At 51.6% G+C, this 14,330-nt stretch overlaps 2 protein-coding genes across 2 annotated transcripts in view; both read left to right on the top strand.

Moving 5' to 3' along the window:
* Nucleotides 1-2,826, top strand: part of VOLCADRAFT_104944 (uncharacterized protein) — a gene marked incomplete at its 5' end in the record, with an annotated part of 13,731 nt that extends 10,905 nt beyond the window's left edge. Inside the window, 4 exons of the mRNA XM_002951041.1 lie at nucleotides 286-329; nucleotides 649-707; nucleotides 1,394-1,508; nucleotides 2,294-2,826. Coding sequence (XP_002951087.1) covers nucleotides 286-329; nucleotides 649-707; nucleotides 1,394-1,508; nucleotides 2,294-2,404 — 329 coding nt within the window. The 3' untranslated portion in view covers nucleotides 2,405-2,826. The remainder of the gene's footprint in view (nucleotides 1-285; nucleotides 330-648; nucleotides 708-1,393; nucleotides 1,509-2,293) is intronic.
* A 1,254-nt stretch (nucleotides 2,827-4,080) lies between these two features.
* Nucleotides 4,081-14,001, top strand: VOLCADRAFT_117754 (uncharacterized protein; the record flags this gene model as incomplete). Its single annotated transcript, XM_002951040.1, has 18 exons — nucleotides 4,081-4,296; nucleotides 5,409-5,456; nucleotides 6,114-6,154; nucleotides 6,463-6,550; nucleotides 7,606-7,677; nucleotides 8,204-8,478; nucleotides 8,668-8,752; nucleotides 9,095-9,220; nucleotides 9,552-9,691; nucleotides 9,973-10,054; nucleotides 10,578-10,802; nucleotides 10,839-11,013; nucleotides 11,960-12,060; nucleotides 12,094-12,105; nucleotides 12,464-12,535; nucleotides 13,021-13,095; nucleotides 13,290-13,397; nucleotides 13,597-14,001. Coding segments are annotated over 18 exons (2,346 nt in total), but the record flags the coding sequence as incomplete, so codon positions are not given.
* Nucleotides 14,002-14,330: the final 329 nt, after the last annotated feature.

Below are 14,330 nucleotides of genomic sequence, written 5' to 3'. Positions count from 1 at the left end.
GCGCGGGGCAGTTGCATGTGGGCATATCATGCTGCTGTGGGCCTTGTTCGGGTCCACTGGGCGGGGCATGGGGCTGCTGCCCCGATACCTGTGGCTACATCCCCCGATTCAGGAAAATGCTGCGTCGATTGGCCGTCGCTCTTTGTCGCCTTTGCTTATATTAGCCTCGTTAGCATTTTCCCTGAAGAAGCATTACCTCTTTTCCTCTCCACGTCCCCCCAGCACCCCCTGTGCGTGGCTCGACACCACTGTGTTATTGGGCCGCTCTCTCTGGTGTGTGTGTAGGTGGTGAGCGCAACCGGTTGCATCTGGCCAAGACTCTGAAGCAGGTGGGCTCCCACATGTATATGTGTGTGTATATATATATATGTGTATATATATAATATATATAATATATATTATATATATTATATAAAAAATATATATTATATGTAATATTATATATATATATATATATTTTAGCATATCGCAGACAACGCATTATGGCTCAGGCATCTTTTTGCTTATGTACGACAAATGTACGAAAATGGAATATTTCCTGATCGTTGCTTATGTAACAGGTAGTGTAAACCCTAAGAGTAAAGGTGTATCGATGTGGCATGCACACAACCGAAGCCAGACATGTGTGTTTGTCAATCCGCCACACAGGCCGGCAACTTGCTCTTGCTGGACGAGCCGACCAACGACCTAGACGTAGATACACTTCGGTGAGCGGCTTACCTGTGCGTGTTTACGTTTATGTTCTTGATTGTCCGACAGACAGACAGACAGACAGACAGGTTGATATGTACGAACAGCTAAGAACAGTTCGTATGTATCAACCTAGGCCTGTCTGTCCGTGCATACCGCTTCATACGTACCTGCCAGCATAATGGGGCGCCGCTGCCTCCCCAATCCGTCCTCGAAGCTTGAGTGTTTATCTGCCCCATGCGCCATGCTTTTAAACATAGATGATGACCCCTCGAAACATGTCCTCCTCCAGGGTTTGAGGGTTACGATTATGCATGCGGGGTGATACATGCGGGGTGTGATGCATGATTAAACCTGGGGGGCCTGTGTGACACAACGGGCCACCATGGGAAAGACATCGCCAGGGGGAATTTCTCCAAAGCCAGGAGGGGGAAGGGGTGTGTATGCTGTGAAGTGGCGGCCCACTGCCCCTCTTTACCCCTCTTTCTCCTCGACCTAGATGCGGCTGCGCAGGTACACGCTGAGAGCCTGCCACACGACGAGAAGCACACTGATTATTAATCGCCCCGGACAGCTACCCACCTGGCCCGGGCGGCCCCGTTCGCCTTGGGTAAAATTCCACCTGAGGCTGTGCAAATGTTGCTCTAGCGTGTGTGTGTGTGTGTGTGTGTGTGTGTGTGTGTGTGTGTGGTTTTTACTGCAGGTGTTTGGAGGAGGCTATTTTGAACTTTGCTGGCACCACCCTCATCATTTCACACGACCGGTGGTTCCTGGACCGAGTTGCCACCCATATCCTCGCCTTCGAGGGAGACTCCAAGGTATGCGAGTGCGTGTGCGTGCGTGCGTGCCTGTGTGTGTGCGCGCGCGTGTGTGCGTATGTGTGTGTGTGTGTGTTTGATGTTTGTTTTAATCTTTTTGTTTGCTGTTTGTAATCTTTGATTTTTAAACTTCGGTGTTTGGTTTTTGCTAATGTAAATATTTAGGAGTGAGTGAATGGGCACATGAATGGATGGGTGGATGAATGACGTGTTACAATCGATATCCGGTTGTTGATGCGGGTTCCTTACTGCAAGATGCTGACGCCGAGTCTTCTACGGCAGATGGATTACACAATGAAGCGATCGCCAGCACAGCAGCACTGCCCGATAACTTTGATGAAACTTAGATACCGTTATATATGTATGTGTGCGTGTATGTGTGTGTGTATGTATGCGTGTATGTGTGCGTGTATGTGTGTGTATGTATGCGTGTATGTGTGCGTGTATGTGCGTGTATGTGTGTGTATGTGTGTGTATGTGTGTATGTGTGTGTATGTGTGTGTAGACCTCTATGCCATACATATCTGCGTGGGTGCGTAAGTGGCGGGGTAGAAGCGGAGCGGGTCGATATGGCTGTGACTTTTTGTGCGGTCGGGGTAGCTTTGGAGGTGCTTTGCTTCCCTTCCTCTCCCACCCAATCCCACTTGCAGCACACAAGCCCAGACATGCACCCCAACGTGCTTCACCACCAGACCACCGACCCCATCCCACCCGGCCATGTTATCGACCTCCGAATCACCCTCCGCGTCTTCTTCTTCTTCTTCTTCTTCTGTTCTTCCCCGCAGCTGCACTTCTTCGCGGGCGGCTACAGCGACTACGAGGAGGACAGGAGGCGGCGACTGGGCAGCGGGTCAGCGCCCAGCAGGCTCAAGTTCCGCAAGCTAGCGACCGTGTAGGGCTGACGGCAACGGCAACGATGATGTTTACTGATAGAATACCTGATGCTGGCAATCCTGATAGGGTACTGGTGATGATGATTGTGATGGCGGCGTTGGTGAGGTTGATGGTGCTGCTGATGGTGCTTGGGGGTGAGGGTGACACACACTGATGATGATGATGATGCGTAGTGGCGTTTTAGGTAGAGTGTGTGTAGAGCAGTGGCAGTTTAGCGGCAGGGGGGCGGGATGGACTGGGTAGACCTCGGTTCGCCCGAAGTGGTGGAGCCCACCACACAACAACAACAACAACAACAACAAGAACAAGGCAGCCTGCCAGGGTGCACGGGTGCATGATGGTGCGTGATTTACGGACTGTTTTCGGATAAAACGGAACAGTCATGATCTTTCGGCCATGACAAGGAGAAAGAAAACGTTTCCGGATTGTGGAGTACATCATCCGGCCTAACGCGAAACAAAAACTTCACCTGGAAGCGAAGGGTATTAAAGCAACGCCTGAGATGTTGATGAGGAAGCGACGTTGGCCTCCCAAGTCCGAGGCCTCTCCAAAGCCAGGTGAACGACGCAGAAGCAGCGCAGATGACAGCGCCTCTTGGAGGGAAGGATTGAAAACTTGTGTGACTTTTGTGTATACTAAAGAGGGTTTTGAGGACTGTACTGTTGATACCGAAACCTCCTTCGAATAGAGGGAGAGAGGGAGTACTAGAGCTGGGCTTCTCTGCGAAACCCGACAGGATAGGTCAAGGCGGTTGGCGATATGTCTTGGCGGCAGTAGATAGCCTGCTGGGGCTCTGCATGACCGACATGCAGACCGCGACAGTTGCGAGCTGCGAACGTCGTACGCGGCTTGAGCGCGGAGGTTGGCAGCTTCTTGTTCTTGGAGGACTCCAAAAGCAAAGGTGAGATAGACTGACGCTCTTGCGGTGATTTTACAGGTCGATACCCTTACAAAGAGATATGTAGTAGTACTTTCAGGTCATGCAGCAACCCTTAATATTAAACACGAAGGTCTTCTTGTAGCAATCGATAGTTGTTGCAAACCCATTTCTATTGCATGTTTAGTGTGCCCGTACGCCGCCTATGTTCGACGCGATCTAGCGCTTTTACACGTGTACATGTATGATCGTTACTGATATCAGCCATTACGGATTTTGGCATAGACCCCTAACATCAGTGGATATTGACCGCGCTGATCAGTAACACACATATCGTTGTTGATTTAGTGACCAAATCGGCGCTCTTAATGGTGCATTTTGCCATCTTGTGATAATATTGTATAGGATGTTGTGGTATCGCCGTTTCGAATGGGCTGTTGGAGGAGCCAGGGGCTGTACATCAGGGGCCCTATTGCCGTCGGGAGGTTCTCCAACGCACGGAGGTTTCAGATTGTCTCTCTGCGCTGTTTGTATGCTTAGCTTTCTCTGTGCATGTTTTATTTTTCTTTCAGTAAGAGTGTTTTAAGGATAAGACCGTTTTGCATGCGTTAGTGCGTGCTTGTATTGGTCAGCCCTCTGCTCAAAGAACATGGTCCAGCTGCTTTCGAGTGTGCTCATGTTCTTCAAAGTTTAAAAGGTTACATATACTTGTTATTTTGTATTGACTAGGTATACTCTAGGTGAAGTCCTTGCAAAGACGGAGCATAGGTCGCTTTACAAGCTTATTGCTACCATCTAACAATGGGCGCTCAAGCGGAACGAACAGAGATGGCGGATCACCTCTGTGTCAACGGCGTTAGGGACCAGGACAACCAGAAGACTCACGACGGGCAGGAGACATCCCAGCACCACCACCAACATGCCCATCGCGTGCATGCAACTGGTCTTTCGTTCAACTTCCAAAAAATAGTTACTGCAGCTCGTAAATCTTTCGAGCTTACTCCACGCGACGTAGAGGTAGGCAGCTCGGAGCTGTCCAAGTGTTGCATCTGTCCGTAAACGCAGGCCCCTGATCTTTCGCAGCCGTAGGTTGCAAAACTTTTGCTTAAGGATGGTCTTTTCATGAAGCACTCCGCGCCCAGCTCTGTTCAGTGCAGCTTGTTTTGCACGCTGCTTGGTCTTTCGGGCTTGCGCATGGTGCCTGCTAGAGCCTTCTACGGCTCTTGTTGTTGCCGGTGAAACATTTATTACTGACGAAGGATAAATCAGTAATGTGAATGTGTGTGTCTCCTTTGCCCATACACGGATTTGCATATTGGTTAAGAAAACTGCCGATTGAACTCTGGTCGCAGCGGCTAGGACGGCACACCCTTAACCTTCGGATATTTTGAATACTGAGGCAGCGAAGAGCGGACATCTTATTATTAATGCACGGCGTTTTGTTTGTCGCAGCTGTTTATGTGTCAGGTGGTTGTGGGAGGGCGATGCGTCTATGCTAGCCCTCCGGTTCGTTGGCACCCTGGCAGATCGGACGGAGAAAAAACGTATTGTTCACGACGCTTTCGTAGTGCGCCCTGTAATCTCTGCTCTAACGCATTCTCTCTGTATCAGATGCCGTCTAGTTGCGGTACTAGTGGGCGCGCGCAGGCGGGGCAGGTGCCCACCATTGCTGCGCCCTGTGTACTGGAACGGAGTGAGTTCGGCGCTTCTACGCACGCACGCACGCACAAGACACGCACATACTAAAACACGAACGAGCGTATCTGTGAAGCGTTGTGCGAGCACGATGGCGGTCTTTATCGTTGGAGAGATCCGAATCCCGCCTGAACCAAGCGGCGGCAGCCCTTGACACGAGAACAATATGCGTGGGGCGTTTATTTGCTGATCTGAGGGTGGCCGCGGTGATAATGGTGGTGGTGGTGGTGTGGGAGGCGATGGTGGTGTGATAATTGTTGTAATGTTGGTTGTAGGCGCGACAACGGCATTGGTTGCTTCAGCTTCTACACGAAGCATGGAAACAGTGTCTTTTACACTCCAATATACGTCTCCTACTCCCCGACCAGCTAACTATCCAATTCCAATCCGGTCGGTTTGCGACCTTGTTGCCCTGTGCCGTGTTGCCTCTGCAGAGGGATCCCAACGCGCCGCCACCGACCATGAAGCGCTACTTCACTCAGGTGCGTGGCCGTGGAAGAGATGTTTGTTCAGATTTTTTGTTTCTGAACAGAAATGTGCATTTCCTTAAAAGCAGCAATTTGTAAACTATGTGCATAATGTGTGTGCGTGTGTGTGCGTGTGTGCCTGTGTGCCTGTGTGTGTGCGTGTGTGTGTGCGTGTGTGTGTGTGTGTGTGTGTGTGTGTTTGCGCGTGTGTGCGCGTGTGTGCGTGTGTGTGCGTGAGTGTGCGTGTGTGTCTGTGTGTGTCTGTGCGTGTGTGTGTGCGGGCGCGTGTGTGTGTATGTGCGGGCGCGCGCGCTAGGGTAAGGCCAGCAAGGCCCCCTGGCTTGAAGCGCAGCGGCCAAAGCAAGCACGGCCTAATGGTATCCGCCTGTATGAGAATATCTTTAGGTTTATATCGAGCTCTGTGTTGTGCGATCGTGATGTATGAGGCGATTCAAGACATCCTTACAGTTTACAGCAGACCGAAGCTTATTGTGTGTGTGTATATCAATAATATTATATATAATATTATATATAATATTATATATATAGTGTGTGTATGTGTGTGTCGTGTTGTGAAAGATTTGCAGTCCCTGACGTGACTGGGGACCGCCTCCTGGCCCCGGGGTAGCAGCGGTGTCAGCTCCCTTCCCTGCACTGCCACCCCTCCTACAGGCGCTCTGGTTGGACCATCAAGATGGCATGCACGTGGCGCAGTGAGTCGACCGGGAGAGTGGAGGGAGGGGGAAGGAGGAGGAAGGAAGGGGGAAGGGAGTAAAAGGGGAGGGAGGAGGAGAGGAGGGGAAAAAGGAGTGAGGCAGGGGAGGGGGGATGGAACCTGCGGAAGTGTGGTCGTGGGGGCAATTGCTGTGTCCTTACGCGTGCCCCTGATGGCGTGTGCTTCCCGAACTGAACTGAACTGCCTCCTGTTGTTGGCCTGTGGCTTGACCTGTGCGTGTGTGTGTGTGCGTGTGTGTGTATGTGTGTCTGCCCGTCCTGCTTTGTGCGTCCTCGCATATCGTAGCGCGGCACCCCCGGGGATGGACGAGGCGTTCATCCCGCCGGATAGCGACGAGGACGAGCACGAATACGTTGAGCACGTTGACTTGAAGGTATGAAATGCCGGTAGATTGATGACATATTTTTAATCCTGCAGCTGCTGTAAGCAATGGTTTGCGTCGCGGATCTGGATTCGAGAGTTCAAGGGATTTTCTCTAATCTGTAGTCTGTAGTCTGTAGTAGGATGCATTATGTTGGGATATCGAAAAGGGTCGGAGGCAGAATCGCCTCCATCGCGGCGAATTGAAGTTCGGTGGAAGCGAGGCTTTTGAAGTAAGTTGATCACCGTTGCGGTTGAGGTATTATGCATCGCCAACTACCGTATCTGGCGTGGAGAAGCGACTTTTTCATAAGCTTAGTGGTTAAATAGTAAAAAACAATTCCCATAGTTATTGGGTGCTCAAAACTGTTGCTTCTTACGAATGGTTTGTAAGGCTTTAGTTCGCCGTCTGTCATACAGCATCCGTCAAATGTCGTCGTTGGAACGCCTGTCAGACATGCGCACAATCCATTTAGCGTCCCGTGAACTTTTCTTGTTATTATAATTCTGGTTGGCTGGCATTTGCGTCGATGTTCGTTTGTTTCGCAATTTTGTGAAAAGGCATACGATCTGCTTTCGTCGAGGCAACATGGATACCGAGATTTCGGCTGTGGAATCAACAGATCATTTGGCACGGTTGGAGAGCATCCTATCCATCGGGTCGACTGATGAAGTACATGATCGTATGTATAGCAATAGCACCAGCATGACGTATGCAGCTGCTCCTGAAGGACCTGATGTTTCCTGTTTGCAACAGCTGCCTCCGGTACTTGATGGCAATGGAGGCGCGCCTGCGCAGGGAGTAAACAATTACACTTGGCGGCTCATTTACCTCTCTTTGATTTTAATCCGCACAGCAAATTCGTTTGCGGCTGCGTTTTTTGGCCTTTGCTCATAGTTGCGTCCTTATCCTCAATAAGATCGCAATGCCCCTCACCATCAGCCGCTTTACGTTGCCCTTTCAGCAGGTTGATCAAGTCCGAGCGTAAGATTATAATCGCATAATGTTTTTATTTTATTTTAAGACCGCTGAAACCCACGGTGCCTTTGCTGCTGCCCCTCCCCCAGGCCATCAGCTTGGCCGGTCTTCGGGAATTTGTACGGCAACACAACATCAAACCGACCATGACTACGCAGCAGGTAATTAGGATAAGGATAATCAAGCGTCGGCGCTTCATGTTGTCACACGCACACACACATACACACACACACACAACACACGCACACACACACACACAACACACGCACACACACACACACAACACACGCACACACACACAACACACGCACACGCACACACACAACACACGCACACGCACACGCACACGCACAACACACGCACACGCACACACACAACACACGCACACACACACACAACACACGCACACACACACACAACACACGCACACACACAGACACACAACACACCCACAGACAGACAGACAGACAGACAGACACCCACACACGCAAACACGGAGACACAAACGCACAAAGGGGCGGGTATAGCCTGCCTGCGCAAGGTTGTAGTGGTTGAAGGTGGTCTGGATGGGCTAGTGACCTTCAAACGGTCCCTTCCCTGCTTTTGGTATTTCCATCCTCTATCTCTTTACCTTTTACATCTTATCTCCTACCTGTGACCTCTGGCATCATATCCGCCTTTCCTCAGGTGGTTCGATCTATCGTCATTCCAGCGACACTGGGCCGTCAGAACTGCGCTCTGGCGGACACAGACCAGCTGCGGCGTTACGCTTTGCCCCCCCTGGACTCACCAGGTGCTGCCGCCGCACGCAAGGCCGCCGGGCCGCCGCCGCCGTACACGCGCATGCCTAAGCGCCGCATGCCGGCAGGCATGAAACGGCGGGCGCCGTACCATTATGTCGTACATGCTTGGTCACGGCCGTTCATGGAGATGGTCGGCCTTTTGGAGACACATTTTGCCGGGTAAGAAAGGGCCCGCCCGCGATTGGATTAGAACGAGGCAGGGAGGGAAGAAGGTGGCGTTGCATGTTGCGTCCCGTGCGATCTCTCGGGTAGGCCTCGAGCCTGAGGTTTTAGCTGATGACCATCGGAGCTTCGAAACTACTTCACACGAAAATAAAAAAAATCATGAAACATTTTTTGACCCTCCAGGCGCCCGGCGGAGCATACGTACATCTGGCTGGACGTGTTTGCCGTACCGCAAGTATCGTCCAACCACAGCGGCTTCGTACAGGAGGTACGGTACGAGGTCGGGGAGGAATTCCGGGGTGGGCTGGGGGCTGGGGGGGCCGGAAAGTGTGCATGGGAGTTGACGTGCATTAATAATATTACGATATGGTTTTTGTTCATATCAATGCAAATGTGCCAATATGAGGGCCCCAGGCAGTCAGCACCACGCAGGCACACGCACACTAGCTCCAACCCCTTCCATGATCCCTCCCTCGTTTCTTCCCCCTTCCTTCCCTCACACCCTCCTGCATCCCCCACCCCCCACCTCCCAATCTACCCCCCACCACACAAACCAGCCCTCATCCCACACACCACCCCACACACGCCACCTGTCGCTGTCTCACCGCAGATCCAACGCGCCATCTGGTACGCGAGCACTACCGTCGCCTGTTTCGACCCCGCTGGTACCATTTTGAGTCGGTTATGGTGCCTGTACGAGATGTTCTACACGCTCATCTCCAAGCAATGCGCGCAAGTGAGGAACCTCGTCGTGAGAGTATGCGCCATGCGCGAACTCCCGCCCCAATTAATGAACCCACTTGAATGCCCCGACAGCTCCGCCGTGGCAACCACCTTATCCCGCCCCTGTTTCCGAACCTGAGTACGAATAATACGGAGCTGTACTGTGTAGACTGAGATGTCGTGCTGTTGTTGTCGCATATTGTACGTAGATGAATAGGTTTCAGAGGGGCAAAAATGTTGGTTTTGAGAAGATATACCAATTCACGAGGTGCGCACCTCGGTTTGGGTTGACTGCGGTTCCCTTTTTTTTCAATTCTCCATCCCGCTTGAACTTCCCCCTTCAGGCGCTCGTCGCGCTCACTTCTGTGCCTTTCACAGCGGCGCAGCGTACGGCGATGTACCGTAAGATTGACGCTGCCAAGGCACGATGCGCGGTTAAGGAGGACATGAAGAAGCTGATCGAGCATGTTCAGGGCTATACCCGGTATGTCTGTATGTGTGTGTTTGTGCGTCGTATGTCTACGGTATGAACCAGGATGGCCTTGCGGTGGTAAATGAAAAAGTAACGTACTTCGTACAAATTAGATATGCACTGACGTTAGATTTAAAAAATAGCTCCCCCCCCCCCTTTGCGGGTTTTGGACTGAAATATCCCGCAACGCAACCCGATTGAGCAAACAGCGCAACGTAGTATGGCGGAGACCTCGCTAACCAGGCTAATCTCTTCTCGTCTTTTCGTTGCTCTTTTTTTAATCTCTCCTGCAGACGCGGCTTCCCCGCCATCAACAACTACATCCGCAGCGGGCTCATGCTGCCGCCGTACGACCATGCTGGCGTGTACTTACCGGTATGTACTCTAGTACGTTGGTTGTGATACATATCGCACTGGCTTTCTATGGCCGCTAGTGACGCTACCCGCCCCCATTTTTGGAGGGGCGTTCTAACGGTCAGCGTCAAGTCTAACCAACATATTTCATTATGTGTCTCTCTCGCCCGTCATCATCACCTCGTTTATGTTCTGGGCGTTAGTAACGCTGTGAAAGAAAGAGAAATGCGGTGAAAGATATGCCAATATATGCATGTGTGGTCATATGACACGTCATGCTCTGCGCGTTCAAGAAACGCAATGAGTCCACGTGATCCGAGGCTCCACGTGTGGATCGGTATGTACATGACGCCAGGGGGGATTAGTTTGGCAGTTTGTACAACACAAATACCAACTGCTCAAGATCCCAGGTCAATCTTGGCTGCGTGATGGTTTTGTCGACTTGGCTTTTCTTTTAAAGTGGTACGATCGTACGGTCTTACTTCAATCTAAACTAGCAATCGTAAATAGCAGCGTTTTCATTTTGCCGCACAACCATATGCAGGCGGGCTATGAAGAGAAGTCGGGATTCCTGTCCTGCTTGCCATGCGTTGCGCCGCCGGCACCGCCGCCGCCGCCACCGGTTCCGGAGCACGTCGCCATGGTTCCGGAGGTCGCGGAGCCATCTGTACGGCTGCCACCGGCGGAGGGCGGCGCCGCCGCGACGGGACCTCGGCATCATCTCGCCCAGCTGCAGCCTTACTTGTATCACGAACGGCCCCTGCGGCTGGTGATGGGCGCCTGCAACATCCCTCACCCGTCCAAGACCAAGACCGGGGGCGAGGACGCGTTTTTCATATCGTCTGCGGGTCGCGGGGCTCTGGGGGTGGCGGACGGAGTGGGCAGCTGGAGCTCCGATGACGGTGTGGACCCGGCGGCATACTCGCGCGATCTGATGAGAGCTGCTGCGGCCAGCTTGGAGGCATCCGCCGGGAAAATACGTAGGTGGAAATGGAGTTGACCGCCAGTGTGCGTATCGGCGTGTATACATAATTATATATGATATACCCTCTGTCTCTGCGGATGTACGGGTGAATGGATGAGGAGGGATCCTAGCTTAAAGGCAGGATCAACCGCCTTGGACTTCCAGTTCGTATGGCGTAGTACAATGTGGTAATGGTGGATGGTGCTGAATGGTATGATAAATCGTAGAAATGACAATGTGTTCAAGTGGCCCAGAAGCCTCCCACCCTGTAACAATAAAAAAATTATATATATAATTAAAAATTCATATATAAGAATATATATTTTTATATTGTTACATACATATATATATGCTCCCGACCCTTGCGCTGTGTTTCGGCTTCGGCCCCCGGCTCTCGCGGCCCACAGTGTAATCTAAGTCATATATGTACACATGTATATATGTATATGTAAATGTATGTGTGCATGATACCACACATCTCGTCTGCGGCTTAATCCGAGATAGATCTTATTCTTTCAGGTGGCACGCGTCCTGGAAGCCTGCTGCCCAAATTTGTGTGCAACTTGAAAATTTTCGGGGACACGGCATCCAACACAATGATATTGTTAAAATTAGGGTTGAAATTTGCAAATTAGGGCAATTGTGCCCCCAAATACAACGCCGGTAACCCGTTGCGATTACGATATTCACATGCATGCACATATTCACGCACACGCTAAATTATGTTTACATACTTACATATACAATCTGGCGTGTATATACACTATACATACATATACACATGCATTCACGTGTGTTCTTACATATGTATGTGTATTTATGATGCTGATTTTGCGCCCTGTCCTGACGTGAATGGTAAGCATGCCGATCGGAGGATGAAACCATTACCACTATCGTAAGGTAGTCGATAACCATCGTGTCCCGCCTGGTACTGCATGTCGTACACTGTCGTCCTGCCGTAGCCGCCCGTATGGCGCTGGCGGATGCGCACTTGGCGGTCAAACACGCGGGCAGCTGCACCGGCCTCATCGGGGTGCTGCCGCCAGACAGCAATAACTTGCAGGTGCGTGTGTGTGTCGTACATGTGTTCGTACAGGCGTCCGTACAGGTGTGTTTTCTTTGCCTTTTATTGGCATCTTGTTTGTATGTATGTATGTTTGTTGTTTGTCGTGTGTTCTGTAGTGTATTTGCGTGCATAATTAAGACTCCATATGAGATGTGCGGTTCTTGGTTAGCACATGTGGCAATGTGACAAACAGTGCTGTGCTAGTTTAAGCTATAATTCCAAAGCGTGTTTACGTATGTGGAGTATGTGCTCGTGCGCAGCTTTGAAGATGTGACTAGTTCTGCGCTGAGGTGCCCGAGGCGTAGGAGGAGGAGGCAGAGGAGAGGAGTACCCCACACATACACACGCAGACGCGCGCATATAACCTCCCTCATCCCTCCTGCCAACCCCCAACTGCCAGGTTCTCAACTTGGGCGACAGCGGGCTTCGATTGGTGCGGGGAGGGAGATTGGCTATGGCCACTCGACCGCAGGTGTGGGGCGGGAGCACGTACACGCGTGTGTGCGTACGTACGTACGGTGTGTAGTTTGAGGGGGCATTGAGGGGGGGAAGTAGGGGAAGAAACCAGGATTAGGACCGCTTCACATGATATTTTTCTGGAGTTCCGTTCGTGTCGTCTAGGCTAGGCGTGTGAAAGACCCGACTGTCCCTCGGTGGAGAGGGGCCCGCTGTGTTTACTGAAGGACATACAGACGGACGGACAGACTTGTTTTGTTGGTGAAAGGGCTCTCCCTCCCGAGGGTGGGGGTTATTCCTTATTCCTGTGCACACTACCCTGGTTCAGTTCAACCTGTCCACTACTCGCTAATGTACTCGCCAACCACCTACCAAGAAGCAAACCAACCAACGAACCAGCAAAACATCTGCCCAGCCACTCTTCCTCAGCTATCCCTCTGCCACTTAACCTTTTCCTCGCCCTCTTTCTCACCCTCCTCGCTTTTCCCTTTCTCTGGCCAGTCACATTCGCACAACATGCCGTACCAACTGGCGTGTCCTGATGAGCCTGTGTGTGATACGGACTCCACCGTACAGGTGAATCGGGCTGGGGATTTTGTAATGGCAAAGGGGTGTTGTAATAATTGACGCGCTGAAAATGCCTGGTGCTGCCTTTTCCTGACTTGAGAGATGTATTGTTGGTGCAATGTGATGTGATGTGATGATATGATATGATAAGATACAACGGTTTCCTAAGCGATCTCAGTTTTTCTATTTGAATATGCACGTAGGGAGATCTGTACAGCATTCCGTTGGAGGCAGGTGACATTATCATCATGGCGACAGACGGATTGTACGACAACCTTTGGCCCGAGGCCATGCTGGACATTGTCAACCGGGTACGTCAAATGTTCAGCAGTACGAACAATTTACCGCTGCCACGGTCTGTGGTGAAGTATTAACAGCATAATGCTGTATTTAATAAATCGTACCCGTACTGTCGTACCGGATAAATCTCATCAGATGACTACATGGAAACCTTGTTGGGTAGCTTTAAGTTTTGTTTACGAACAACTTTTTTTATGATATCATCTTCAGGCGATGTCGACTGTGGAGGAAGACGCCCGGTTGTATGTGGCGGCGGAGGGCGGCAAGAACGCCATCGCAGCAACCATGACGGCCAAGAGTACGGCATCGTCGCTGACGACGTCGCCGTCAGGGGCCGACAGCTGCAGTACAGCCACCGACGGCGACGTCAACAACTCAGGGGGAGCTCCTTCTGGTGAGGTGTCCCCCGAGCCAAAGTTGGTCACCGCGGGGGGTAGCGGCAGCGGCAGCGGCGGCGCCACTACGACAGGCAGTGGCGGCGGCGCCGCACCGGCAACATCGGTGGCGGCGGCCGCGGCGGCTGCGAAGGCAGCGGCCGCGGCGATGTCCAACGGTCGACCTGAAGGAGAGGACGGCATCGGAAAGCATGCTCCAGTGGCGGGCGATAACGGGGAGGTGAGGGTGTGTTGGTTGATAACGGTTGTGGGACGGTGGGAAGCGGTTGGTGGCGGTTGTGAGAGTGCTTACATCTTCAAACAACCTCTCGCTGTCACTTATATCTCGCTAACATTTAACAGCCTGATGTTTAAGCTCTTGCCTAACGATCCTATTTCTTATTAAGCCGTCGTGTTTATGAATAATCTCTACAACTAACAATTTAAAGCTATCAGCTGACCGGGCCTTATCGTGATTTCACCTTTCTCATTAGGTAATGATTTACCGGTCGCTACGATGCCCTGTACCCGGGGGGGGGGGGGAAGATGAGGCTATGCTGGGTTTTGAAC

The sequence above is a fragment of the Volvox carteri genome (assembly GCF_000143455.1).
Source record: "Volvox carteri f. nagariensis unplaced genomic scaffold VOLCAscaffold_21, whole genome shotgun sequence".
NCBI classification, from domain to species: domain Eukaryota; kingdom Viridiplantae; phylum Chlorophyta; class Chlorophyceae; order Chlamydomonadales; family Volvocaceae; genus Volvox; species Volvox carteri.
Note: the sequence above shows the minus strand (reverse complement) of the source record. Positions and strands in the feature narration are given on the sequence as shown.